The sequence below is a fragment of the Cladophialophora yegresii genome (assembly GCF_000585515.1).
Source record: "Cladophialophora yegresii CBS 114405 chromosome Unknown aczIN-supercont1.5, whole genome shotgun sequence".
NCBI lineage: Eukaryota > Fungi > Ascomycota > Eurotiomycetes > Chaetothyriales > Herpotrichiellaceae > Cladophialophora > Cladophialophora yegresii.
The window spans coordinates 2,515,614-2,540,776 of record NW_006913049.1 but is presented as its reverse complement, the minus strand read 5'-3'; the positions used below and the strand labels follow the sequence as shown (position 1 = coordinate 2,540,776).

Sequence of the window (25,163 nt, the reverse complement as noted above, 5' to 3'; positions counted from 1 at the left end):
TTGTCCGGTGGATGTCTATTGGTAGTGGGAGCCTGTGACAGAATCATCCAGTACAGGACTCCGTACATCCCATCCCTTTCCTTTCCTTCACCGGGTGTATATCGGTTGTTTGCAGGCCCATGGACAGTAAGTACCATTTGGTACAACCTTTGGCCTTGCTGAATATCTGTTCGTAGCCGAATCCTGTGGACAAGATGCCCAACATATCCCATTACCGTGACGGACGGCCTCACCAGGTTGCTGTATCCCGGGTCGGTCCCGCCCTACGCCGTCGTCTCCTTCAGGCATGGTTGAGGATACCACGCCACCTCGACCACGGGACGATGTGCGTGGTGGGCGACTTGGCATGCCCATTGCCAAGTAGCTCAAGGAGGAAGACATCCGTCTTCGCGTGGTGTGGATACGCGTGGAGCGCTGCAACCACGTCGTTTCGGTCAGCAAACTTCAGACGGTCACGGATCCGGTGAAACTCCGTCACCGGCCAAGGTGAGTACGGGATGTCGCCTCTTGCGCTGAAGACGTCGTTGCCCATGGCCGTGAGGAACAGCAGCCATAAATAGTCGGTGTATTGCTCGGTGCACCTTGCGTGCTCGACACGCTTCGACACGCCTCGCAGGACTTCCTCGATCTTCTGGCACGTCTTGCTGAAGTTGTAGTTGGTGGCCAGGTCGAGGAATTGGAAGTTCATAAACATCATCGCGCACAGGGACGCCGCCGCCATCAGCGTCCTTGCCACACTTTCGGCTCCTTGAGTACAGGCGGCTTCCTCGGTGTTGTCGACATATCCGGACGTGCAATACCCTGTGACTGCGCTGCTTCGTTTGTTCATCCACATGATGACCTCGTGCAGGAGGTCGGAGTCATCGATCTTGTCCATGACAGCTTTGGTGCTGACGATCTCTTGCGCAGCGTCCAGCCGGGACCACATTTGGTCATCAAAGGCGGACTTGGCGTGCCTGCTGACCATACTCGGCTTGTGTGCAACGATGCCGTGCTCGCGCTCCAGAGCATCGAGCAGTTCCCCAAAGGGCTGCGACAGGCGGCCTTCGGGGTCGTAGCGGGTGGGAGAGATCTCGGGCTTCTTCAGCAGCGATATCGAGATCCACGCGTCGCTGACGCGGAGCAGCTCCTGCGCGTCTATCAGAATGCCCGGCGTGGTGGCTGCCATGGCCCAGAGCCCGCGCAGGTGGATGAGGGCGGCTTCATTGTCGGATGCTTCGAAGTCGAGAGAGATGAGGAGACGAATCAAGGTGGTGACACTTTGTGAAAAGCCATGCTTCATGAGCCGGTCGCGAAGCAGCTCCACGGCTTTGGTTTTATGATACAAGCCCCGGGCAAGAGATCTCGTGTAGTCATGCTTGGAACCTTTTGCAGTCACCGCGTAGCCAGCGGCCAGCACGGCATGCACTTCGGCTTCGTCGCCAATGGTCTGTCGGAGCCGGATATGCGAGCTGGAGAAATCGGCGATTGGGGCCCTCCAGACGGCGCTTCGGTTGTCTGGGGAAGCTACGAATACGAAAAACCGCTGTGCTTGACGAAGGATCTCGTGGTCTTTGGCCGCCAGGGGCAGAGCAGCAGCTGAGAACGGATCGGAATTGCCTCTAAAGGGAGCCAGGGAAGGCCTATTGCCTGCCCGGCCGTGCCTCCTCCTTTCCTTTACTGGATGCCCTTGCCCTTGGTCATCAGTGGCTTGGCTGTCCTCGAATTGGTAAACAGGCCGGCTGTGCTCGGAATAGCGGCTGGTCCAGGCGCTTGGTCGCGCGGTTACTGGACCGGATTCCAACGCCCCTGAGGCACTCCTGCTACCTTGCGGCTGGTCGGAGCTGACGACAGTTCTTGCAGATGTGTAGAACTCGGGTGGCGCTAGACTCGCAGGACCGACGGCTTGGGTCTGAGCCTTTGCTGGGAGGATGGATCGTTGAACCACAGCCTTGCCACTTGATGCATTGAGCTTCCGCAGCCGTTCCTCCTTCAACCATCTCCGGTGGGTCTTGGAGACGTGAGAGGAGATGGTGAAGCTCTCCTCCGGGTTCTTCGCCAGGGTCGTAGAGGTCTTGTTGATGAAGAGGAAGGATTGGTTGCGGCCCTGCGTCTCATTGCCATTGTCATTGGCCATCGCCGCGGTTTCTCGCGTTGAACGGTTTGTAGCACCTGGACCTGTTCATGTCGTTGTCACAGAGCGTCACTGGTCGACAAGACCCCGATACGTCTGGACATGATTAAGTTCGACGACATTGTGAAATGCCCTACACACAGCGAGGAGCGCACAAAGACGCTGATTGTCAGCTAGGTCGGGCTGAAGAGGGACTTTGTCACTGCGGCAGCTTCGGGGGTTGCAGAGATAAAGAACGACAGGAAAAGGTTTTTGCACAAGCCCCGCCAAGTCCAGCGGTTGAACGATTTCTTTCCACAAGCTCGCCACGGCTTCGTGGTCGACACTCGCGAATCGTTCAGTCGTCGCTGATTCCTACGTAGGCACTAGTTGATATCCGGCTATTTAGACCTTGCTATGGTGCGAAGGCCTATTGAGGCAACCTTCTGAATTCCTCAGAGAAAAATACAAAGGCTCACGAGTACCCGGAGAGTGTGGGCGCAGGTCCACCAGTGCTACATAATCACCAGTGGCCGTCGGAGAGGGCAAGCACTGTCGAGACCCGCGAGACCCACAACCATTGGGCTGGGCCAGGAGCCCTGGACGTGTCAATCGGGAGCACCAAGGGTGCAAGATCTGGCGACGAAGTTCAGCTAGCCTGTTTTGCAGAATGCACTTTCAGCTGTGCAGAGTACAGAGGGCGCATAATCAAATCTGAATACGTACGTGGGGTTCGTTGTGCGCCTGTGGCTGAAGTTGAATGCAGCGCCTTTTTCGTGTTGGTTCTAGGTCGGAAAAGGATGTGTACTTCAACCAAGCGATAGGCTTCGTCCACGGACAGCCTGCGAGATGCTGCGAATTAGCGATGGATAGTCGAAGCGGCTGCCGGTCATTCGACGGCCATGCTCAAAGGTCGTCACGTTCGCTAATGACTTCCACATGGATACAGCGCCGTGCAGTAGTAGCACCTTCCCAATCATCCCGTGGGAGGGCCGGGATGCTGGTGCAATTTGTCAATTCTGAGAGTACCTTCACCTATGTTACAGTTATTATCGACAAAAGCCTGCTGGATTTGTCCAGCTTACTTGAGTCTCGACCAGCCACCTCCCCTTCGTCGCGTCCACAGAACGTTCTTCGTGTGGTGTTTCAAGCTACTAACACCCCTTGACACTGAGTCTCTCGAGAAACCGATGGACTTCCTGAACCGCGACTCCTCCAGCCGGTATTCATAATCGCATCGCGACCGAGACGTAAACATGGGCGTGTAGAAATGGAATGCTTCGAAGCTGTTTCTTGAAGACGAACTTGAGGATCGCAGTGAGAGGAGAGCGACTTCCTCGTGTTCGTCAACCTCTTCGTCGTCCGCGTATGCCTCATCCGGAGACGCAAGTCCCTCCTCCCCGTTCGTGCACTTCTCGGCCAGGGAAGGCGCAGATGCTGCGCCATGGTTGCTCTTAATCTTCGGCCTGCGTTCGCTTTGCTTGCGCAGCTTCGATCGCACCGGTGGAAACAGCACTGACACGGGTTTACCAGTGGATCCGATCGCGGCGAATCGTGCCTTCGCATGTCTTGCCAAGAGGGACAAAGAAGAGACACGCTTTGGTTCCTGAAGCTGCACTTCGGACTTTGAGCCCTTTTCCGCTGATTTCTTTGGCAGAATAAATGTCACCCGTCGTGCCTTGGACCTAAGGCCGGCGAGTATGTCCTTGCCGTGCACTTCGGTGGTGAGAAGAAGTGGTGGCGGTTTCGTCTTTTGGGAAGCCTTGATGTGGAAGTCGGGCTTCTCACTCTCCTTTTCTGCTGGAGAGCCTTCCTGTCCTGCCTCCCGGGCTTCCTCCTGCTGCAATCTTTCCCCTTGCTTCTTTATGGCTGTGCGCATGGCGAAGACGTACCTTGAGATAGCCTCTGACTCTCCAGAATTAGGGTAATGTGACTGTTCCACAATGTCCAGCCGCTGTGCCTGTGAGCATGGCTGGCAAGGGTCATCCTCGGGCTCGTGGGGTTCTTCTTGAATTGGCATCGTCTTCGACATTTTGGTGGATGCAGCTGAATTGGTGTGGGTGACCGATGTATCTGTTAAAGACTGCAGAATGGGACATGGCACCTCAAGTCCAGCCGCAAGGGGCGATGACATTCTAGGCGCACTCATGATTGTAAGGGAAAAGGAGGAAATAAGAGAATAGACAAATGCCTGGAAGTTCAAATGATGCTGGTGGCCGACTTGTGTACGATCTGTCCGGTCTGTCTTCCAGGGCGCAAAGCAGTTTTATTGCAACAACCATGTCGGTAAATATAGTAACAATGATTGGATATCTTTGGGTCGACAAAGAAATCTTACATCCAAACAATGGAGCCATTGCGAGGCAGTGGTATAATTGACGAGGCTGTGCAGGATGCCTTGTCTGCCACGTTGCAAACAAAGAGAATCCCTGGCTTGACCCAGGAGGCGCGAAACCATGAGCATCGGCATGCGATTGGATTTCGATAGCGAGTCGATGGTCAGTCAGAACCTCAATCAGGGGCAAAATACTCACTCATCATTTTAGGAGCCACAGGCATGGCAAGCTGTGTAAGGATCAGTATATCCTTTCCTAAACCCGGGCAACAATACTCATGGAAAGCAGGAGATGACAATTAAAGCCGTCGTGAAAAGATATCAGATAGTGTTCGCTTGACCCGGTCGAGGTTGCCATCCAGAAACGTCCCAGGACGGGCTTGGAGCGGCTCAGTGGAAGATTACGGTAGATTTGCTCGAGTAGAATGCCAGCAGACTTTGCACGGTAGATAGAGCTTCACCACAGGACGTGAGCTCGGGCCGGACACATCGGAGCGAGAACGTCCGGCGCGAGCTTTCCCTTCTTCATGCTGTAGCTTGGTCTCAATACTTGATCTCATCCTCGAGAGAGTCTTGGGGAATTCATCTGCCAAGCTCGTAGTAGAGCTTCTTTGAATGGTGATGCAACAGAAGGGGCTGGTGACAGGAAGGGGACCGCGTCAGCACGATGCCATCCATGAAGACAATTCTTTGGCGAGCCGGTGCTTCTCATCGTGTCCTGTTCGCATGAAACCCTCCGAGAGCGCAATTCAGCGCGATGTTCATGCGCTTGTCGTTGACCTTGAGCGCGAGGACAAAAGCATCGCGAAGAGAGTGATGGAGGGAGTGAGAATCAGACGCGTGAGGATGGCTGAGGACGGCTTACTTAATCTCGATTTCTATCTCAACAAGGCACCTTTGCCGCATTCCCTCCACCTTCCCAATGCGGCACTTGAAGCGAGAAGACACAATGACTCCTCGTGCTCCTCACCACGACAGACCAGAGCAACCTCCACCTTGGGACAACACGTCGGACAGCCCACTCAGTGTCTTCAGCCGCCTTCGAGATACTGCCCCGACATATTCGGACTGAGACTAACAATTGCTTGGAAGGACACAAAGTTTTGAGCAACGATGAAGCCACGCATCCCGGCTACCTTGGTTTCGAGAGGGCATGCTCCTCACTGCTGCCGGTGCACCGGACAAGGCCTCAATGGCTCTGCTCCAAGCAAAAGGACGCCAAGAAAGGCACATAACTCCTCGCCTGGAAACGTATTAATATCACATCAGCCTTTACGAAGGAACATTGCCGCAGCCTCACGCGCGCCAGTCATGGCCTCGACAAGACAGTACAGCAGCACGACGACCGAAGCTTCACCCTCCACCGCCCCTGCTCTGCCGCGGGTATTGGTCAACGACATGACCAACCAGGAGCTTATCGTGGACTTCAACAGTGGAACAGCACTGCGGTACCCCTCGTTCTGGCTCAGAGACCACTGTCCTTGCTCGGCATGCCAACACCCCAGCACGCAACAGAGACAGGTCGACACGTTTACCATCGATCCCGAAATCAAAGTCTCTAGCATACAGGCCACCTCGGCAGGATTGGAAGTCGTCTGGCCAGTATCAAGCGAGGCCACGAGCACCGACACCCAGACCAAGACCCAGCACCACAGAAGCATCTACTCATGGGAATGGCTCCAAACGCACCCCCCATTCATCCAGGCCAGCGGCAAGACCACCTCATCAACCACGCCACGTCGAACATGGACGCACGTTCCTCCCCCTTCTGCCACCTCCTCCCTCCCCAGCGTGCCATACGACTCGATAATCTCCACGACCTCTCCTTCCGCCTCCGGCTTGAAAACTTTCCTCCAAACAATCCACACCCTAGGCTTCTGCCTCGTCCCACGCACGGCCCCAGACCCAGCATCGACACAATCACTCGTCGAACGCATCGCCCACATCCGGCCCACCCACTACGGCGGCTTCTGGGACTTCACCTCGGCCCCGAACCCGATCGACACGGCCTACACGGACGACTACCTCCCTCCACACACGGACACGACGTACTTCACCGACCCCGCAGGCCTGCAGCTCTTCCACTGCCTCCAGCCCGCGACGCAGGGTGGCGGCGAATCGACCTTTGTCGACGGCTTCGCGGCCGCGCAGCACCTCTACGCCACCTCCCCGCACCACTACCACGCGCTAGCCACCTACCCGATCGTGTCGGCCGCGCTGGGCTCCCCAGCGGGCGCGTTCTACAACACGAATGTCGCCCGCAGGGGGTATCCCGTGCTCGTGCACTCGGCGCCCTTGCCCGGCGTGACCACCCCTTCCCCTGCCACGCTCGTGCAGGTCCGCTGGAATAACCTCGACCGCGCGGCTCCCGGGACGCCGAGTTTCCCCAACCACACGGCCTTGAAGGCGTGGTACAGCGCCGCGAGGGAGTGGAGCCGCATCCTCGAAAGTCCCGAGTTTCTCATCACCTTGCAGCTGAAGCCTGGCGAGCCTGTCATCTTCGACAACTGGCGCGTCTTGCATGGCCGGCTCGCCTTCAAAGGGCAGAGGAGGATATGTGGTGCGTATGTGGGGATGGATGATTTCAGGGCGCGCTGTAGGGCGTTGGGCATTGACGTGTAGTCTGGCAGGGAAGTGTACATGTACGTAAGTATCTGGAAGCCACAAAAGCTGATGATCCGCATCTCATGTCTAGCATCTTGCAGTTTTGCGCACTGGCTCGCCTTCGATATCACTCGAGTTCGACTTGTGATTCTGAAACTCATTATCATGCATGCTGTCTGCATGGAAGTCTACTGACTGTATCTGAATCTCTGTCTGGGGTGTGATTTGTGGAACATATGCTTGTTCCCAGGACCTTGTTGTTCTGTCGATGAAAGCCCAAGCTTTTGCTCTACCAACGCGTCTCCCATCAGTGCAGGTAGCCCTGCTGAGCGATATCCAGCTCCTCCATTCATAGCTCGCAGTCAACCGACTGACCCGGCTACTTGACTGATCGCTTGAGTGCCTGGTCTCCGATCTTGCTGAACTAGCTCCCTAAGACGCGCGCAATGACGCTGATCTAGCCTTTGTTTCTGTCTCTGTCTCTGTCTCTGTCTCCTAGCAGTCGCCAATCTACGATCCAAACCTGCCTGCGATCGAGACAGACTGTGTTCTCACCGCAGTCCCTCCTTTGTTTCCAGCTCATGCAGCCCCTTCCACTCTTACTGGCCGTGTCAAGCCACTTCATTCCTGCCATCTCGCGACCTGTGATCCCTAGATCGAGAACCTCTCCTCCCAGTCCCCCAACTTGCGGAACCCAAGGTACATCTCATACACAGTGCACTCGAGGCCCCTCTCCTCGTCCAACATCTTGCGATGGTCCGCGATGCGCACAATCTCGTCATGTCTCATCTGCACGAGCGGCTGCAACCCGTTCCGCTGCTGTCTCAGCACGTAGATCTCCGCGTCGAGCTGCTTGAGAAATTGGCCCGACACGCGTGGCTTCAGGTTGTAGTAGTACGCGGCGCGGGTGCAGTAGTCTTTGATCTCCTGGTTGCGGGCGTCGACGGTGCGTTGCAGCTGGTCCAGGGCCGAGAGGTGGCGGTTCAGGAAGCCTTCGAGGTCGCGTGGGTTGTCCGGGAGTGGGTCTTGGGGGATGTTGAAGATCGAGTCGTCGCCGGGCGTATAGGAGAGGTTGCTCTTGTTGCTGGTGTTTGTGGCGGCGCGTTTGAGGGTCGAGAGCGCGGATTTGAAGCTGCCGGTGCTGGTTGGGGAGTGGTGGCGGTCTTTGGTCGGGTCGGACATTTTGGCAGCAGAGCGAAGGAGGGCGTAGTGGAAGAGTGAGTAATTGTGGTGATTGAGGTTGTTCATGATTTTTTTTCAGAGGAAGAGAGGAGATCGAGAGGAAAGAGATTGAAGCGGCCACGATGAGGATGGCGATGGCGGAGGCGATGGTGATGACGTTCGAAAAGCGGTGGGTGAGGTGAGTTAGACGTTGTCTCTTCAAGAACGTTGGACGTCGTTGAGGTTTACGCCCCTGGTGCCCGCTGGTTAGGTCTGGCATTGTTCCGTGAGATGACGGTGACGGGTGCTGGAGCGTGAAAGTAGTATCTGAGATTGGGTGCCTGGAGGATGTCACGCTCACTCTCACTCTCGTTGTTAATGAAGGAGTTGGATTGCAATGTTAGTGGAATATGTGGACAGCGTCCTCCAGACGATAGACACCGTTGGCAGCGACGTCCCCTGCACCACAATGCCGCTCATTGTCTAGGAGGACATTCTAGCTTCAACCAAGAATACCCTGCCTCAAGTGACAAGTTCTATGCCTTCACAGAACCAGAGGTTGACGTACCAAGTTGATTTGAATCGCTAACGACATCTGCTGCTCCGCCTCATCTTTGAAATTGGATCAACTCTCATCAGCCCTTGATGTGTATGTGCTCCGGGTCACAAACATGGATTAAGGCGACGTCAAGGAATGGGTGGTATCATCCAAGATCATTTTGTAAACCGTGTCCGGCATAGAATCATGTGCTTGTCCCGGAATTGCCAATGTTGGACCCGCCGGTATTGGCCGTGCTGTACACAAGTTTCAGCCCCATCCTGCTAACGTCCAACTAGTTCTCTCATGTCCTTTCGCTGCAGTAGCACGCTGTTGATGTAGACTACTAGGATCAAAATCACGGTGTGCTCCAGCCAGTCCGTGAGAAAGGAACCTTTCCCGCTCAATCTCAACAAAAGATTTCGCCTTCAGACTGGCTATCAGGCTGGCTCCAGCCCACGGCCCAACAGAACCGACCTGTCGCAAAACAGCCGGTACGGGTGGATAGGCACTTTTCGATCTCTGCTTGAAGAGCCTCTCTTCCACAAAGTCATCCGCCCCTGGAGGGGTAATATCGTGTCTGACATCCGCAGGGGCAGCTCTGCCTTGAGCGAGCTCCGCAAGGCCGCTCCGCTTGGACTTGAAATGTTCACCTCTGACAGGTGTCCACCCATGCTCTTGGATGATGGAATTAGTCGTATCGAGGATATGCTGTGCCAAGCCCGCCACATTCGTGCCCCTGCCTGTAAAGATGATTCTCGACATGCAGATACTGCGAACGTCCGCGGATAAAGCGAGGAGGGATCGATACAGAAGCTGACTGACGGATTGTTCGTGGTCGTCTGGGTATTCTTCGCTTCTCGGCTTTATCAGCGTGTCGAGGCACGCCTGATGCATTGGTTGCAGGGGAATAGTGATGGAATGTGAGGAAGTGTCGGTAGGCCAGTCAATCATGAGGCTCGCTGTCAAGTCGTCAGCCGGTTCAATGGATGATCTGTCTTCAAGAGTCATGGCCTCCGTCTTTGCCGCCAAATCCTCTCCCCTCACTGGAAGCAGAGCGTGACATAATCCAGCACGGTCCACGAATTCCTCCACAAAATCGAAATCCAGCACGAGCGTGTCTCGGATTGCCCCATCCTGATCCTTTCTGATCGCATCCAGCAGAGCGCCAACTTTCACAGTCAAAGCCTTCATGGCTCGGACACTGCGGCGCACATGCACCTCGCGATACTCGTAGATAGCGGTGATGACGGTTTCCTCCCATCCTACGTCCACCACAAGACCGGAGCGCAATCCTGCCCCGGCGATGACCATGGTAGGTGCTGGAAGAAGAGTAATACTCGCGCACTTCCATCGCTCGAAGAACAGCGTAAGGATGGTAGAGAGTACCGGATGTGGCACCAGCGAAGGTAACACCAGCACTAATCTCGCAGCACCGGCATCCACCAGGAGATGCTTGTTGTATGCCTCCCGTACTGCTCGCTCCAGCTTATCCTCCAGCAGCCCCAGATCAACATCTGTCAGGTCATTCCGCCATAGCTCATACTCGCTACTCTTGAGCGCTATATCTTCCCTGCGTCTTCGAAATCCAGGCAAGAAAATGCGATAATCGCCTACTCGTTGGGAGTTCTGAGGCGAGAAGGGAATGTAGCATTGCGGACCGCTTTCACCCTGAAATCCGGCGCTCAGGCCGCGCGGATCGAGCTCAATGATGATGGGGTCTTCTTCGGCGCGGAACGAGTACGACCCCGGTGAGGACTGGGCGGAGGAGACAAAGCGGCCGGTGGGGGTGTGAGGAGAGCCGGATTGTTGGCGTGAGGTTCCTTCGCGTAGACCTGGCCGGATGGCGGAGGCGACGGTCGATGCCATGCTTGTCTTGTCTTTCAGTCGCCGCCTCCACCTCCTTTGAGAGTGCCAGGGTTTTGTTCAATGTTGGCGCAAGTGAGGGAGAACCTGCGAATGGAAACGCGGTCGCGTCGCACCCAATGACATAAGCAACCTTGCTTAGTCAGCTTTCTACTTATGGTCCCGTTTCACCAACAGAGTACGCAGTACTCAGTACGTTCTGCACCATGAGGTGCATTGAGGCCTCTTTGTACTCATATGACACTGCCAATGGAGGTCTTGACCGAAAACCCCCCACTGCCATCCTACGAGGACTTCGTCTCATCCGTAGAGGTCGACCGAGAGAGTCACGTGATCTCGTGGAGTTCTCGAGTAATACGGAGGATCCTCCGAGCACGGCACGCCAGGGTCTCCAAGTCAACCTTGTCAACAAAGACTCTGAATCGCCAGGTCAGAACATCATCGCCATCAGCTATCTCCAATTTCTAGAAGAGTTTAGAGCATAATCAGGCTATCGGTGATCAGTACAAGCCTTCAGCTGTAGCGCCATGCGGGCCATCAGATAAAGACTTTGGCGCACCAATATGGGTATCCCTGGGTAAGTGTGCTCCGAACATTACTGAGTAACAGACCGAGATCAGCCATTCTCGCCAATGCAGATCACGATCAACCAGCCTCTCAACCCCCCCTGCTAACCCGTGTTCCTCTCGTCAGTCTCTTCAAAGAGATCGGCAAAGGCGAACGTATTGCTCTCTCGCGCTTGTGCATCACACATCTGGAAAAACACAACCGGCCGCTACGCATTGCCATTGACGCCGCGATCTGGAGTTTCCAAACACAACACGGCGGCGTGGGCGGCAAGAATCCCGCTCTCCGCACGTTATTCTATCGGCTTTTGAAGTTGCTGGCTTTGCCTATTGACCCTGTCTTTGTGTACGATGGGAACAAGAAGCCGCTTTGTAAGCGGGGAAGGATTGTAAGCTTTGCTCTTCACTTTACGTAGTACCCATGGTACACCATCTCGACTCGCTCGGTGGTTTTTTATGCTAATGGCCTGCGTGATTTGCAGGTATCCCGCTGGCAGGGCGGCCATGTCTCAGAGCGAGCCTCTAAGAGGTTGATCTCCCTGCTTAGCTTTCCTTGCCATGTCGCGCCGGGAGAGGCCGAGGCGGAATGCGCAATGCTTCAGAAGCACGGGATAGTGGATGCGGTGATGACGCAAGATGTCGACGCCATCATGTTCGGGTCTGGACTGACGTTGCGAGACTGGTCGAAGGAGGGCAAAACGAAAGGCAATCAAACGCCCACGCACGTCAGTGTCTTCGAATTGGAAAGGCTAAAAGAGGTCAGCAGAGGGTTGGACCCAGATGGGATGATTCTGGTCGCGCTCTTGAGCGGTGGTGACTACGATGAGGAAGGAGTCGCGGGGATCGGTGTCTCCCTGGCGTGCGACATCGCAAGGGCAGGATTCGGGTCCGACATATTGGAACTGGTGAGGAATAGGGACGAAGATGGTATTGCAGAGTGGAGAGAACGACTGCAGTACGAACTGGAATCAAATGAAAGCGGGTACTTCAACAAGAAGCGGAAATCGGTCAAAATCCCAGAGGATTTTCCCAACCGGCGTGTTCTGGACTATTACATGAACCCGGCAATAACAGAAGAGCGCGAGCTGAAGAACTTGGAGAAGAAGTGGGAAAGGGCGTGGGAGGCAGAGATTGAGGTGCAAGCTCTCCGCGACTATGCCAGGGACACTCTTGACTGGCAGTACAAACCGGGTGCATGGAAGTTTGTCCGCGTCATGGCACCAGCTCTGCTTGCCAACCGAATGCGAAGGGGCGCTGCAGCATCGATAGTCACGTCAGTCGACCAGATCACGGAGCGGAGGCAACACTTTGTTAGCGATGGTATTCCAGAGCTGAGGGTGACAGTGATTCCTGCCGAGGTCGTTGGTTTGGATCTTGACACAGAAGAAGACAGCCCAGAGTATCTCAGCAGGCTTGCCGCCGAGAGGGACGACGAAGCTGCGAGAGAAGAAACGGAATCAAGAGAAACCGGATCTCCACCATCGAGTCAGATTCCCGCGGAGAAGCGGAGGACACCACCTTGGCTACCTTGGAATCCTGAGAAGATATGGCTGGCCGAGGCGATTGTGGATGTTGGAGCGCGCGAGCACGTTGAACGATGGAACCAAATTCAGTGGGAGATCCAGAATGACCCCAAGAAATTTGCCACTCGAAAATGTTCAAAGAAGAAGGAAGGGCCACAGAAACCGAAGAAGGCGGGAGGAATGAAGGTTGGAGCAATCCACAGCTATATTACCGCCACCAAGCCGACCAGTAAACCTAGTGATCCAGGCCAGCCGGCTTCCGCCCCAGAAGCGAAGACGATCGCCGGGCCCCTCGCAGTAGTTGATGCGTCTCTGCTGCCCTCACCTCCTCAGGCCAAGTCGACAACCACCGATCTGTTTGCAGTCGAGGAGATATCTCTTTCTCCTTCGCCGCCAGCTCCTCGAGTCAATGCGAACATCAAGCCGCGGCATGCTATCGGCACTCCTACCAGGACAAAGTCGATTCGACAGGATCAAAGCACCTCGCCTTCTATGCAGGACTATTTCAAGTCCACAAAGAGGAGCCAAGTGAAAAAAGCCTCACAAGAGCCACAAGCGTCGCAATCCAGTCCGTTGACGAGGCTGAACAGAGTCGGCCTCAGGAAGGAGGAAGACCTGTTCAGATCGCACAGCGAAAAGCACTCACGACCTTCAACCTCAAGCTCCACAGACCTCGTCATGCGGATCGGGAAGAAATCCTCGAAGCCACGAGTTAAGAACGCTTTGCCTGTCGTCCCGGTTGAACCCACGTCACCATATGCACATCAACGGGAAGGAACAGCCTCGGACGCAGTGCTGGGCCAGCAGGCGAGAGACAAAGCGCCAACCCCGAAGAAGTCCAATCTTGAAGACGCCCTCAGTAATGTCACTCGGCGTACCCCTAGACGGCGAGCGAAGAAAGATCAAGCTCGTTTTGACTTCCAAACATCAAGTCCAACGACAGTCGGTCCGAGAGGGGGCATTGACAGCTTCTTTGACCCATATCTGAAGCCCAGGAAGAAAGAGGAAGCACCCCCGGGTGAGGCTTGGGCTAAAGACAGGGCAAAGCTGGCTGCATTCCCTTCGGAGCCGGCGGTCGATTTGTCGATATTCTCTGAGGCTACGCATACGCATGCCATTCCCCGATCAAGCTTACCAGGAACATGGAGAGAAGCTGGATGTGAGTCGGTGCCGAGTTCGCAGACGGTACTCCCCGGCGCTTCTCGCGTGCCTCGGGTGAGCATAATTGACTTGACAGCCGGCTGAAGCAGAGGCTGTTCATCTCACGGCAGTTTGACTTTCCAAAAGTCCTTGTTCTCGAAGAACGTTTTACTGCGAGTAATCTCAACAGCGGCTGCTTCGATCGTTGCGATGGCGCTGGGCTTATCAATCCGGACCTTTGCAACCGTATGGCCGTAGCCCAGTGTCACGATCTGGGCGACCGCGGTGGCAAGTGCTTCGATCGTGTGGTATGAAGAGCCTTCGACACGTTCCCGGATGGTTTGCACCATATCGTGTAGTGCCGCAGTATAGTGTTCTTCCAGCGCACCAACTCCGACGGCAGGGTCGACCATTGGCACGCTGATATCGATGAACACCGTCTGCTTGTAGATGCGCTCATGGGGGTTGACGCCGACAATGCAAGTACAGGCTATTTGTCTGACTGTCACAGTCAAGCTGGATGTGTCGATCTCGAGCTCGGATTTGTCGATCTGAAAACGATACAGGACGCCGCCGGTGCTATGAGGAAGAGCTTTTGGGAGTAGAATCTCAATGTTAAGCAACCCGCAATCTGGAACCAGTCCGACAAGCAGAGCGATCAAGGAACGAATTGTGGGAAACGCGTCCGGATGGGGCTCCTTCAAAGCAGCAGACATATTTTTGTACAAGCTGCCGTAGTCCATCGATAGGTTCACGTCATCTTTGGCGGCAGCAGGCTCGAGTGTTGACGTTGGCTGAGCCTCTATGGTGATCTGGACAGGCTGTGGTTTGCGGAAACGACGCCAAGCATCAAGGCCGATGGGAAAGTCGAACCGCATGTTTTTCAAAATGACCTTGTCCATGGCTGCAGTTGACATGAGAAAGCAGGTGGATTGAGGCTCTGCTGGGTTTGGACAGCCAGGACTTGGATGGTCAAAGTACGGAGCAAGCTAGGCGTAAATGTGGTGTGATATTTGTGGCAGAGCGGGAACGGAACAAGGATAATCCATGCCCCGCGATTCATCTGCCCAGCTTCTCCAGGGAAGGCACGGGCCAGATCTGGGGCAAATCTGTGGTGGAAATTCGACCAGTCCTGATTGGTCCAAATGGCTCCGTCACTTCGTTGGCCGATTCAAAGTCGCCCTTTTGATTTTCCCAGATTCCCAGATTCTTTGCTGACCTTGACCACGAAGTCGAAATCTTCCTTATTGCATTGCATCTCTTATCATTGTTGATTGATCTCTGATCCTCACTCACTGTTGAGCGTCATTTGTCACTTTCAATGGGTCGAAGCGCCGTCACTCTTCCAAACGCGACGTCCAAATTCCCGCCTGCCGCTTGCGGTCGCTTCATTGCACCTTCCCATGTGATCGCATCGCCATCTACAGTCGCGCTTTACAATTCTAGCCATAGAGTCGTTTGGCTACTGGCACAAGGTCCGTCCTGAACAAGGGCGGACGGTAATAAACACAACCTTTGGGGCCGCAACTATCGCTTTACTCCGCCCCTTTTTGTATTGAGGCATCATCAGAAAGTGTACGAGTATGAGTATTTCGGCAGTACAGACCGTCATGGACCAGGTCTTAGATACATCCAGCGAGACGCGCACAGCAGTCGCGACACCAACGAGCCTGCATGAGGCGATCAATGTGATGGCTCTCGAACAGAATGCTCCACCAGAGGCTGCAGAGCCAGAGATCATCCCTTTCCGGGCCAAGAGCCCTCCTATTACACCTCGAAAGTCTATGCCCGTCAACGGTCAAGCGGACGAGGCTGTTGCTGAGTTGCCTGCTGAGAGGGGACGACAAGAAGTCAAGGGAAGTGCTATTCTTTCCACTACCGCAGCAAAGAGGCGGAAGAAGAAAAACAAGACAAAAGCCGCTCAGCCTGTGCAAGCGTTGAATACTGTCAGAGGCTTCACTCCGGTCGATTCAGGCGCCGAAGACTCAGATTTCTCCCGCGCGAACAGTCCGCGAGTCCTGTCACCTATTCCCCGCTTGCCTGCGTTGGCTGGTGCAAGTCCTGGTTTGAGACCGCAGTCACCTGGCATCAGCAGCTTAAAGGCCCAGCTCGATGCCTTGAACTCGCGCAGCCAAAGTCGATCAACCTCTCGAGTGCGAGATGCCTTGAACTCGGAAGCCAACAGTAGTGCAGCCAGCGCCGCGTCCGACAACCAGGAAGAGGAGCCACAAGAAGATATGGTCAGCTACAATGTTCAGATCGACCAAGACTTCGTCAGTCAATCGCTGGCTGAAACCGGGTCGAGCACTGCTACTCTTTCGACTCTAGATGCAGACCAGCGCGCAACCTCGATGATAGCCCGCAAGATGACCGCAGCAGATTTCACCCCGGTTCGTTGTCTTGGGGATGGCGCGTTTGGCACGGTGCTTCTTGTGCGACAGAACGCGACGGGCCGCCTGTTCGCGCAGAAGCAGCTCACCAAGGCGTTTCTAAAGGTCCACAAGAAGCGAATCGAGTCAACCATGTCTGAACGCTCAATTCTCGAACTGGTCAACCGTCATCCTTTTATTGTCAACCTGTATTATGCCTTCCAGGACCACGAGAAGCTCTACCTGATTCTCGAGTATGCTTCTGGTGGTGAACTCTTTCGCCATCTGGAGTTGGAGAAGTTCTTCTCTGAAGAGGTTGCGGCCTTCTATATTGCCGAGATCGTTCTGGCTCTCGACTATCTTCACAATACCATGGGTGTCATCTATCGCGATCTCAAGCCCGAAAACTGCCTGCTAAACTCCGAAGGACATCTGCTCCTGACAGATTTCGGTCTAAGCAAAGTGGCGGTTCAGGATGCTAGTACACCCGGTGGGAGTCGATGCAACAGTCTTGGTGTCGGGACAATCGAATACATGGCACCTGAAATCATCCGGGGCTCTGATGAGTCTGACTGGGGCCCGGGTTATGGCAAGGCATGCGACTGGTGGTCTTTGGGTGCGATGGCATGCGACCTCATGACGGGCAAACCGCCGTTCGGAGGAGGCAATTGGACGAAGATCCAACAGAACATTCTGTTTCAAAAGTTGAGTCTGCCGTACTTTTTGTCACCAGATGCCAAGGATCTTTTGACCCGGCTACTGCGCAAGGAGCCTAAGAAGCGACTGGGCGTTGGTCCCAGCGACATCAATATCATCAAGAAGCACCGTTTCTTCAGGAAGATCGACTGGAAGAAGCTGGAAGCAAAGGAGCTCGAGCCACCAATCAAACCACTGGTCACCAATCCTGAATTGGCAGAAAATTTCGCACGAGAATTTACGGACCGAGCGATTGACACGATCGCACGAAGGCATAGCCGGACGCTGAGCAAGTCTGATCCTTTTGGTGGGTTCAGCTATGTTGCCAGCAATAGCCTGCTCGAGGAGTCCATGCTCTCGGAAGTGGATGAGGCTATCATTGATGAAGACATTTAGATGCTTACGACACCGGGTTAGAGCATAGACATTGGAGCATATGATCCTTCGTAGGAGAGTTGGGTAGCCCGGGGAAGGACAAGCATACGGTGGTCTTGACAACAGCGCGGCGTCAGGGTTGCGGGCGGTCGACAAAGACTAGAGCATGGCGGTTTGCGACTTGTTCCCAAGTCAGGAGGACACCAAATAGTTTTGACATTTCTTTAAACAACAGGCACTTGTTTGATGCGTCTGCCGGAAATCTCACCAATGGATGGTCACCTCGATCTTGTGAAGCAAGATCATGCGCGTTGGCTCTGTTGAAACACGTTGATATGCTTGACCTTCTACACTGGGTTAAAGCCCGTTTGGTGCCTGCATTGGTGCCTATTTCAGCGCCCAACCACGAATCAGGAACCGGTATCCTGTTTACCTCATTCTCATTTGAGACTCACCTTGGCCTCACCCTCACGTCTCCCGTCTCTCAGCCGCCTCTTAACTAACTCTCGAGAGTCTGAGCCATTCCATTAAGTCTCCGCGGCTTGACTTGATCATTTCATTCTTGCCGTTCGAACACATGGCCATGGCTCGAACGACAATCCTCGATCTTGAAGTGGAAGTCCTTGCCAGCATATTCGAATTCGTTGATGATCAGTCACCCCGAAGCACTGCAGCCATTGCACAGGTCTGCCAACAGTTCAACAGCGCCGTCGAATCCATACGCTATCGCCGCGTCACCGTACAATGGCATGGAACGAAACGCTCCTGGGTGGATTCGAAAAGTCGAATCGAGCACGATTGGCAGAACCCTGATTTGCTCCGCGGCCTTCGACATCTCACTGTTTGCAGGGGCGACCTACCTGCAGTCATCGATGAGGGCGAGGACCAGGACGAGGACGAGTTGGACGACAATAGCAAGTCCAACGAGGATGAAAACGACCCCCTTGCCTCGGTGGGTAATCCTTTCGGTCAATTAAAAAGCCTCCTTCGTGACGCCAGCAACCTCAAAACACTGGTCTGGAAGGTCGGCTATTTCCCACCATACGGGATTACCAAGGCCTTGTACGATTATCAGCCAAAGGCGAAGTTGAACCTCTTCAAGGCTGAGAGGCTTGCCAGTCCCGTAGGGCTGTTAGCCGCAGAGGCGGCCCTGGCTACACTGCCCAGTCTCACCACGTTTTCCATGACGGCCTCGCATGGAACCTGCATCGAAGACCACATGACCTTCCAGGTGGTGCTAGCTCTGGCACCGAACCTGAAGTTCGCATCCCTGGTCTCACTGCCCTTGATGCGGCCTGGTGACCCAGAGTTGGCCAGCCGCTGGCGAGCCAAGCCCGAACTGTGGTTTCCCAAGGAATATGCCGACAGAAAGCCAAATTCCGCTCTGCGTCATCTTACTTTGGACGGCTGGTGCTTGTCCGCCGAGACACTTGACTACTGGTCACGGTATGTCAACCTGACATGCTTGGAGAGCTTCAAATGCAGCCGAGGATCCGTCTACGCTTCATTTTTCGACCGCGCTCCACAGCTATTGACCAGTCTCAAGCACATCAGCCTGAACCTCAACCCTCAAGAACGCAACGAGGAGACATCTGCAGCGATAGAGCAGTACATTGCCACATGTTCCGCATTGTCGAGTCTCAGTCTGTGGTCTTGGAGAGGTGGAGTATCGCTGTCTACCGTCTTAAGTCGACACGGGCCCACTCTCACCGCATTGCACCTCCATGAGCGCGAGGATTCTTGGTATACGCTGAGAGATACTCTGTCTCTAGAGGAGCTCAGATCCATTCGACACTCGTGTCCGCAGCTGAAAGAGCTCACCTTTGATATCAATCGAACCTCCCAGCACCTGCGCTTCGAAGAGTACCGAGACATGATGGAAGAGCTTCGCAAGTTCAATCTGGACAAGTTGCAAATTTACTTGGACTGTGGCGTGCCCTGGCTGGCGGAGACTGGCGGACATTACAACCACGATGCAAAACCCGTTGATGACAGAAGAATGCCGGATGTCGTTGACGGCGACTTCGCTTACTGCCCTGGCGACAACCAATTTTGGTTCTCCTCTCCTGTCCGCGTTCGGCCCAGGACGTCTGAAAATACCAACAACGAACTCGTGGCATATCCTCCGTCGTCGAACGAGCAGATGTGCAGTTTCCTCATCGCGACATGGAAAACGGTGTTTGGCTCGCAGACGCAGGGCGCAAGGCAGCTAACTATCAAATCCGGCGAGTGGGAGCGCCTAAATACCCCCGTCCTGCCGCGACTACGAGTACAGCGAGATGTTAGGGTGTGTTGTCGTGCTTGGCCACATCAGAGGGATGACAAGCCGGGTGTGTGTGAGATCGAGATTGTTTGCTGCCAGGGAGAGCACAAGAGGAGGTTCACCAGCAGGTAGCGGGGTCCGTCGTCTCCGCGGCTCTGCCTTCTCGAAGACCGAGTGAATAGTGCGGATTTGGGGTCATGGTGCGCCTGTGATATCACACACCGTGGCAGCGGCGCAGCGCTGCACCGTGGGGCTTGGCCACCAGGCTCCTTCCACCAGACAAAACTCAACACCCGTACGACACGAACATTTTCGAGGAACAAAGGCCGCGTCGTCCACCTCCGCGTATCGACGCAGTTGGATAGCCATCGGACCGGCATATGACTACCAAGGAACTGAGACGAGATGTGTCCAAGGCTCAATGACCCGACGGCGGGTAAACTGGCCTAGAGCGAAGAATAACCAACAATAAACTGCGAGAGCTTCTAGTCTTCACACTGCACTAGTTCCTACAGTAGTTGGCTCGCGAGTGGTGCATGTGGGTGATATCCCGGCCCTACGTAACGCGAAGTGGTTCAGTGGAGGCAGGTAGCACCGTGCACGCCACATATTTCGTCACAGACAGCCAGACTCCAACCAAGAGAGCAAGCGACATTCTCACCCGTGACAAACCTATGCAGAAGAGTAGATTCACATGCACCGTCGGCCCTTTCATGTCTGCTCAAGTTTAGAGTACACTGGCACTATATTTTTCAACGACACCTTCATCCCCCGGCCTGAACCCAACAGCTAAGGCAGGATCCGCTCCCAGCTTGAGTTCCCCTGAGCCGCTCCCCACTCACAATGATATCAAAAGTAATGAACCCAACAACGGCATACCAGCCCAAGAAGCGACAAGCGCACAACTCGACAGAATGGCAACACCAATACTAGTACCAATCCCATTCCGTCTCGCGATGCGCCGCGACGAAGCACCCGACTTGACCCCCTGCATGGGAGGCACACCCGCGCCAGCCCCTGCTGTCGCGCTGACACCTGCTCCTGCTCGCGTATTCATAGCGGTCAAAGCAACGGGCATGACCGTCATATTCTTGATCTCCCCTTGCCACGATGTCCCGTTTGTAGCATTGAGGGCCGAGGGCGCAGGGACAGGCGGCACCGAGAAGTTGAACGGCGCGGTCACGACCACGAGGTTCAGCGTCACTGTGCCTCCCGATGCCGGGACCGAAGATGTCATGGGGAAGGAGATGGGGAAGCTATAGGGGATTGGGGCGTGGGTGTCGACGTTGGCATTGGCACCTCCAGCGGCAGCCGCAGACGCAGCAGATGCCGCGGACCATGCCGTGACTGATGCTTCGAGCGAGGAGATTGATGCCGCGCAGGGGATCGTGAGGGTCGTCATCTGCGTAGTGCCTGCATTGCCGGCGTCGGGAGGGATACCTTCCGGGGTGCTTTGTTGATCACCCATACCTACACCATTCCTGTCAGGACCCATGTTTGCATCCGGTGGAGGCGTTATGGCACAACCTTCGACGACCGTTGTAGTCATGGGGACTGTTGGGGTGGGCATATCTGTGCAGCCACAGTGGAGGAGCGTAATGGTGGTGGTCAGGCTGGTTTCTGTCCTTGTGGGACAAATGACGGGGTGATAGGGGCAGATAGTTGTGTAGACCGTTGAGATCACCGTGGGAGAGAGCGGTAGAGTTGGGGTTATCGAGGTAGATGGGCCTGTGGTCAGAGGGGATGACATGCCCGTAGTGGTTGTCGGGGTGTTCAGAATGGGATTGTCGGTTCGAGACCCGGACGTAGAGACTGGCAGCGTAACGCTTGTAAAGAGCGGCGGAGTTGGCGTTGGGAATGTGGTACTCGTGCTCATGCTCATGCTAATACTCATCGTGCTCACAACTCCAGGTCCATTCGTCACCAGAAGAGACATGGTAGTCATCGTTGTGCTTGTTGAGGCACTGCCAACATCACCATCCGTACCGGTGTTGTTATAGAGCGTTAGGAGGATAAGATCACCTTCGGCATTGGTGATCTGCCTTCTCACGACTCGAGATGGGGAGGAAGATGACGAGACCCTGCCACCGCACTTCTGAGTTGGATCACCAGGGCAGGTGGTGTTGCATGCTGAAACCGGGTACTCGATAAAGTCTTCGGAGATGTCAGTGGGGAGGGAGTAAGATGAACAGTAGCATTGCCTGCAAGAAGAGAGTATTAGCAAGGATATTTTGTGATGAAAAGATTTCGTTGAAGGAAACAAATCGACAGAGCTGACCGTTCATGCGGCGAGAAAACTTACGTATCATATAACCCAGCGAACACATCCAACGAGCAATCACTAACACATCGCTCTATAGACATGGATGGTGAATCTTCGACGAGGGTAAAACTGTTGGCAAAGGCAGAGTTGGGTCGCGGTCCTACGCATCCTGCAAAGGAGAAAGAGGCACCATTTTCGGCGCTGACTTCCGTGGGCCCAGGCAGAGTCTCGCTTGTAGTTGTAGTCGCCGAGGGTTCAGAGGTTGACGCGACTGTTGTTGTGGAGACAGATGGAGGAATGGGAGCGGAGCTGCTACCGACCTGTGGGACCGGCGTCGTCGGGATTCCTGATGGCGAATCTGAGGTTGGTGGTTGCTGGGAGGTTGAGGTCGTCTGCGAAAGGGATGTGGAGCTGCTAGACCTTTGCGAAGATCGCTGTGCCGTTGTGATCGAAGATGTTGTCGGTCCTGCAAGGGTTGTTGAGGGCGACAACGACGCAGGGACGGACGATGTAAGCATAGAAGACGGTAGGCTTATTCCAGAGGATGAGCCGACAGGGCTGCTGCCGCTGCTGGGAACTAGACTCATGCTCGATGACATATAGATCTGAGTGGTGGCTACGGGAGCGGTTGTCGTAGAGTACGAGGATTGAGGCTGTATCTGGCTGGTGACAGAGGTTGTGGCGTGGGCAGAGGAAACGGACACGGCTGCCGAAGATGACGAAAGTATTGGTGATTGTGCCGACGTGGCCTGAGCTGAAGTCGACCCATGGTTCGATGTACCAGTGGGCGTGGTTGGAGAATGTGTGGAGGATAAGGGTGTACTCGAAGACGTTGAGCTCCACAAAGAGAGCTGTACATTTGACGTGGCTGAAGTTGAAGAAAGTGTCGTCGTAGCTGCTGGCGAAGTCGATGAGAGCACAAGGGAGCTCGTAGCAAGTACGGTGGTCGCTGAAGTCGATATTGGGTGCGACGTCGAAGAGGTGAGGAAAGACGACGAGGTTGATGTTGTGCTACTCCCACGAGAGGAGTAGCCGGTATACGAGGGTGATTGTGTACTCGTGGTCCCAGCATCTGTGCTTGTCGAAGTTGTATCATCCGTCGACGAAACGCCACCTCCCAAGGCACCACCATTAGTAATGTTGGCCGTGGGTGTCTCTGTGATCAAGGAGAAAGACGTGGTGGTCGTGACACCTGGCGTAGAGTAGTATACAGGCGTGACAGAAGTCGAGACGTAGGGCGTACTGCTGCTGCTCGTGGTCTGCATCCTCGGGTCATCAGTTACTTGTGGATAGGCGTAGTAGATCAGGCGAGCACTGTTGAAGCCTGCTTGAGCCGGGCTGCTGCCGACATTTCGTTTCCAGTAACATGTATTGCTGGCGACATTGTAGGTGACGCCGCCACAGATGTTCGTTGTATTGTAAGTGTTCCAGTAGCTGCATCCGCCCACACAACCTTCGAAGTTGGTGTACGAATAGTTCGGGTACGGTTTCCCAAGGTCAGACCCACCAATGTTGACGCCGCATTCGATTTCATAATTGTAGAGGCCGGACTGGACGACGGCGAAATTGTAAGTTGGGCACAGGGCGGTCGTCGGCACTGGCGTTGAAGATGAGGTCGTCGATGCAGCCGTCGACTGAGTCGGTTGGTTGCTCGCAATGTATGGAGCGCTAGTGTTGGTAGCGTTCGGGCTAGAGTCGACAAGTTGGTAAATCCGAATGGAATTAATGCTCCAGTACCTATCAGACATTAGAGTCCGTGTGTTCGCTCACGTACAAGCTCACTCACGCATTCTGGAAGGCCCCAGGTACACCCGCGACATATGCTTTGCACTCAGAATACCCGGTCGACGCGGCGCAGGAATTCGTGGTCGAGTTCCACACGCTCGCGGCGCCCGCATATTCTCCGCAGAAGGCATTGTTTAATATGACCTTGTGGCCCTGGAAATGCTGGTCGATGATGCAGGAGCCTTGCAGATTTGCAGCTGGCAGACCCCAGGAAGAAGGATTAGGTGTCTTGTTGGTAATGTCGGCAGGGATCGTATCCCTTGGGAAGGACCAAACACGGATGTAGTCTGATGTCCAATGCATAGCATACACACCGCCCCCCACCGCATTGAAACCGGAACCAAAGCTCGTCGTCAGATTATCCCGTACGCCGCACCCGACATTGTAACCGGGCTATTGACCGTCAGTATACTTCCGAACATGTCGCGATGTACTAACGTAGTATGCGCAATCGTTGTTGGACACCTGACCAGTCATGGTTCTGCTGTCCCCTGCTATTGAGCAGACTGGGCTCCTAATCAACCGTTAAGCACAACTTCGTGGCCCTTTGAAAAGTGGTTGCCATACGAATGCAACGTCGCCGCATTGTAAGTGGCCTGGTTCACCCCTTCCATGATGTCAATCTCGCCATTGTTTGGCCAGTTCGGCCCTAATGTCCAGACTGCAACGGTCAGCGGACGCCGCTTCGAAGGAGGACAATACGCACAGGCTGGCCAAGTGCCACAGATGCCTCCGGGTGCATGATCAAAGTCTCCAATGAATAACCCATGTGTCCATGACCTCTTCGTGGAGATTCTTACGCTGGGCCTGCCCGCAGCTTGCGTCGAGCCAATCAAAGTGTTGTGATCGGAACCGATGTAGACGGGTGAGGTGTCGCTCGCGTTGATCAAGCCTGTGAGCTGGGCAGAGCTTTGGCTATAATATCTGTTCCTCCGTTAGACTGTTCGCATAGCTCGCGTGGCCGAATACCCACGTTACGAAGCCTCCAGTGGGATCGCCACCCTGCGCCCGTCAGTCACTTACGGATACAATTACTCGCGGTTGACAGTTCCTACCGTGAAGAAGTCCCATCCCTGGAAGAAGTTCGCGCCGGAGTATTCCGAGTCTAACTGGTAGACAGAGCCAGTAATCGCCGCTGCGCATTGAAGATATATGAAACAAGCGAAAGTCAAACGGACGGCCACGCTCCGGCGGCGGAAGGAATGGACAGCCATGACTGGCAAGAGAACAGAAAGCAGATCACCGCTCAGCAAGGAAACGCGCAAACTGAGGAAGTACGTCCATCATGCAGGCGTTTAGGGTGGCTTTGAACAAATACCAGCGCGAGAATGGTAAGGAATGTGCACGGTACTCTTCGGCACAACATGCTGGAAAACAAGGGGGTGGTCCATCTTGTCATTCTAGAAAACTCGCGGCTTCTCGACATTGTCGAGGAGTATGCGTTATGCTCTGGCGGACCAGAGTCGTGTTGATCCGAGGCTCAATCTTGTGTAGGGTCGAGAAGGTGAAAAGGAAGCCTCCACCGGGTAATACCTTCGTCAAGACGCAACGTTTACCCAGGTAACAAGGATCTGACTACATTCCCCT

General features: G+C 54.7%; 10 protein-coding genes across 10 annotated transcripts; 4 read left to right on the top strand and 6 right to left on the bottom strand.

Annotated features, from left to right (window-relative positions):
- Positions 1 to 280: 280 nt before the first annotated feature.
- A1O7_07644 (uncharacterized protein) lies at positions 281 to 2,116 on the bottom strand (the record flags this gene model as incomplete). Its single annotated transcript, XM_007761641.1, has 1 exon — positions 281 to 2,116. One exon carries the CDS (start codon positions 2,114 to 2,116, stop codon positions 281 to 283), a length of 1,836 nt encoding a protein of 611 aa, XP_007759831.1.
- Positions 2,117 to 3,173: 1,057 nt separating this feature from the next.
- On the bottom strand, positions 3,174 to 4,124 carry A1O7_07643 (uncharacterized protein; the record flags this gene model as incomplete). The annotated part of the gene is made up of 1 exon (XM_007761640.1): positions 3,174 to 4,124. The coding sequence occupies one exon, from the start codon at positions 4,122 to 4,124 to the stop codon at positions 3,174 to 3,176; it is 951 nt and encodes a 316-aa protein (XP_007759830.1).
- A 1,614-nt stretch (positions 4,125 to 5,738) lies between these two features.
- A1O7_07642 (trimethyllysine dioxygenase) lies at positions 5,739 to 7,049 on the top strand (the record flags this gene model as incomplete). The annotated part of the gene is made up of 1 exon (XM_007761639.1): positions 5,739 to 7,049. One exon carries the CDS (start codon positions 5,739 to 5,741, stop codon positions 7,047 to 7,049), a length of 1,311 nt encoding a protein of 436 aa, XP_007759829.1.
- A 633-nt stretch (positions 7,050 to 7,682) lies between these two features.
- On the bottom strand, positions 7,683 to 8,213 carry A1O7_07641 (uncharacterized protein; the record flags this gene model as incomplete). Its single annotated transcript, XM_007761638.1, has 1 exon — positions 7,683 to 8,213. One exon carries the CDS (start codon positions 8,211 to 8,213, stop codon positions 7,683 to 7,685), a length of 531 nt encoding a protein of 176 aa, XP_007759828.1.
- Positions 8,214 to 9,000: 787 nt separating this feature from the next.
- On the bottom strand, positions 9,001 to 10,599 carry A1O7_07640 (uncharacterized protein; the record flags this gene model as incomplete). Its single annotated transcript, XM_007761637.1, has 1 exon — positions 9,001 to 10,599. One exon carries the CDS (start codon positions 10,597 to 10,599, stop codon positions 9,001 to 9,003), a length of 1,599 nt encoding a protein of 532 aa, XP_007759827.1.
- Positions 10,600 to 11,159: 560 nt separating this feature from the next.
- Positions 11,160 to 13,782, top strand: A1O7_07639 (uncharacterized protein; the record flags this gene model as incomplete). The annotated part of the gene is made up of 4 exons (XM_007761636.1): positions 11,160 to 11,173; positions 11,206 to 11,551; positions 11,645 to 13,703; positions 13,754 to 13,782. The coding sequence occupies 4 exons, from the start codon at positions 11,160 to 11,162 to the stop codon at positions 13,780 to 13,782; spliced, it is 2,448 nt and encodes an 815-aa protein (XP_007759826.1).
- Positions 13,783 to 13,947: 165 nt separating this feature from the next.
- A1O7_07638 (uncharacterized protein) lies at positions 13,948 to 14,727 on the bottom strand (the record flags this gene model as incomplete). The annotated part of the gene is made up of 1 exon (XM_007761635.1): positions 13,948 to 14,727. The coding sequence occupies one exon, from the start codon at positions 14,725 to 14,727 to the stop codon at positions 13,948 to 13,950; it is 780 nt and encodes a 259-aa protein (XP_007759825.1).
- Positions 14,728 to 15,435: 708 nt separating this feature from the next.
- A1O7_07637 (AGC protein kinase) lies at positions 15,436 to 17,286 on the top strand (the record flags this gene model as incomplete). The annotated part of the gene is made up of 1 exon (XM_007761634.1): positions 15,436 to 17,286. The coding sequence occupies one exon, from the start codon at positions 15,436 to 15,438 to the stop codon at positions 17,284 to 17,286; it is 1,851 nt and encodes a 616-aa protein (XP_007759824.1).
- A 562-nt stretch (positions 17,287 to 17,848) lies between these two features.
- Positions 17,849 to 19,660, top strand: A1O7_07636 (uncharacterized protein; the record flags this gene model as incomplete). The annotated part of the gene is made up of 1 exon (XM_007761633.1): positions 17,849 to 19,660. One exon carries the CDS (start codon positions 17,849 to 17,851, stop codon positions 19,658 to 19,660), a length of 1,812 nt encoding a protein of 603 aa, XP_007759823.1.
- Positions 19,661 to 23,573: 3,913 nt separating this feature from the next.
- A1O7_07635 (uncharacterized protein) lies at positions 23,574 to 24,790 on the bottom strand (the record flags this gene model as incomplete). The annotated part of the gene is made up of 6 exons (XM_007761632.1): positions 23,574 to 23,969; positions 23,997 to 24,090; positions 24,144 to 24,237; positions 24,283 to 24,500; positions 24,550 to 24,578; positions 24,632 to 24,790. The coding sequence occupies 6 exons, from the start codon at positions 24,788 to 24,790 to the stop codon at positions 23,574 to 23,576; spliced, it is 990 nt and encodes a 329-aa protein (XP_007759822.1).
- Positions 24,791 to 25,163: the final 373 nt, after the last annotated feature.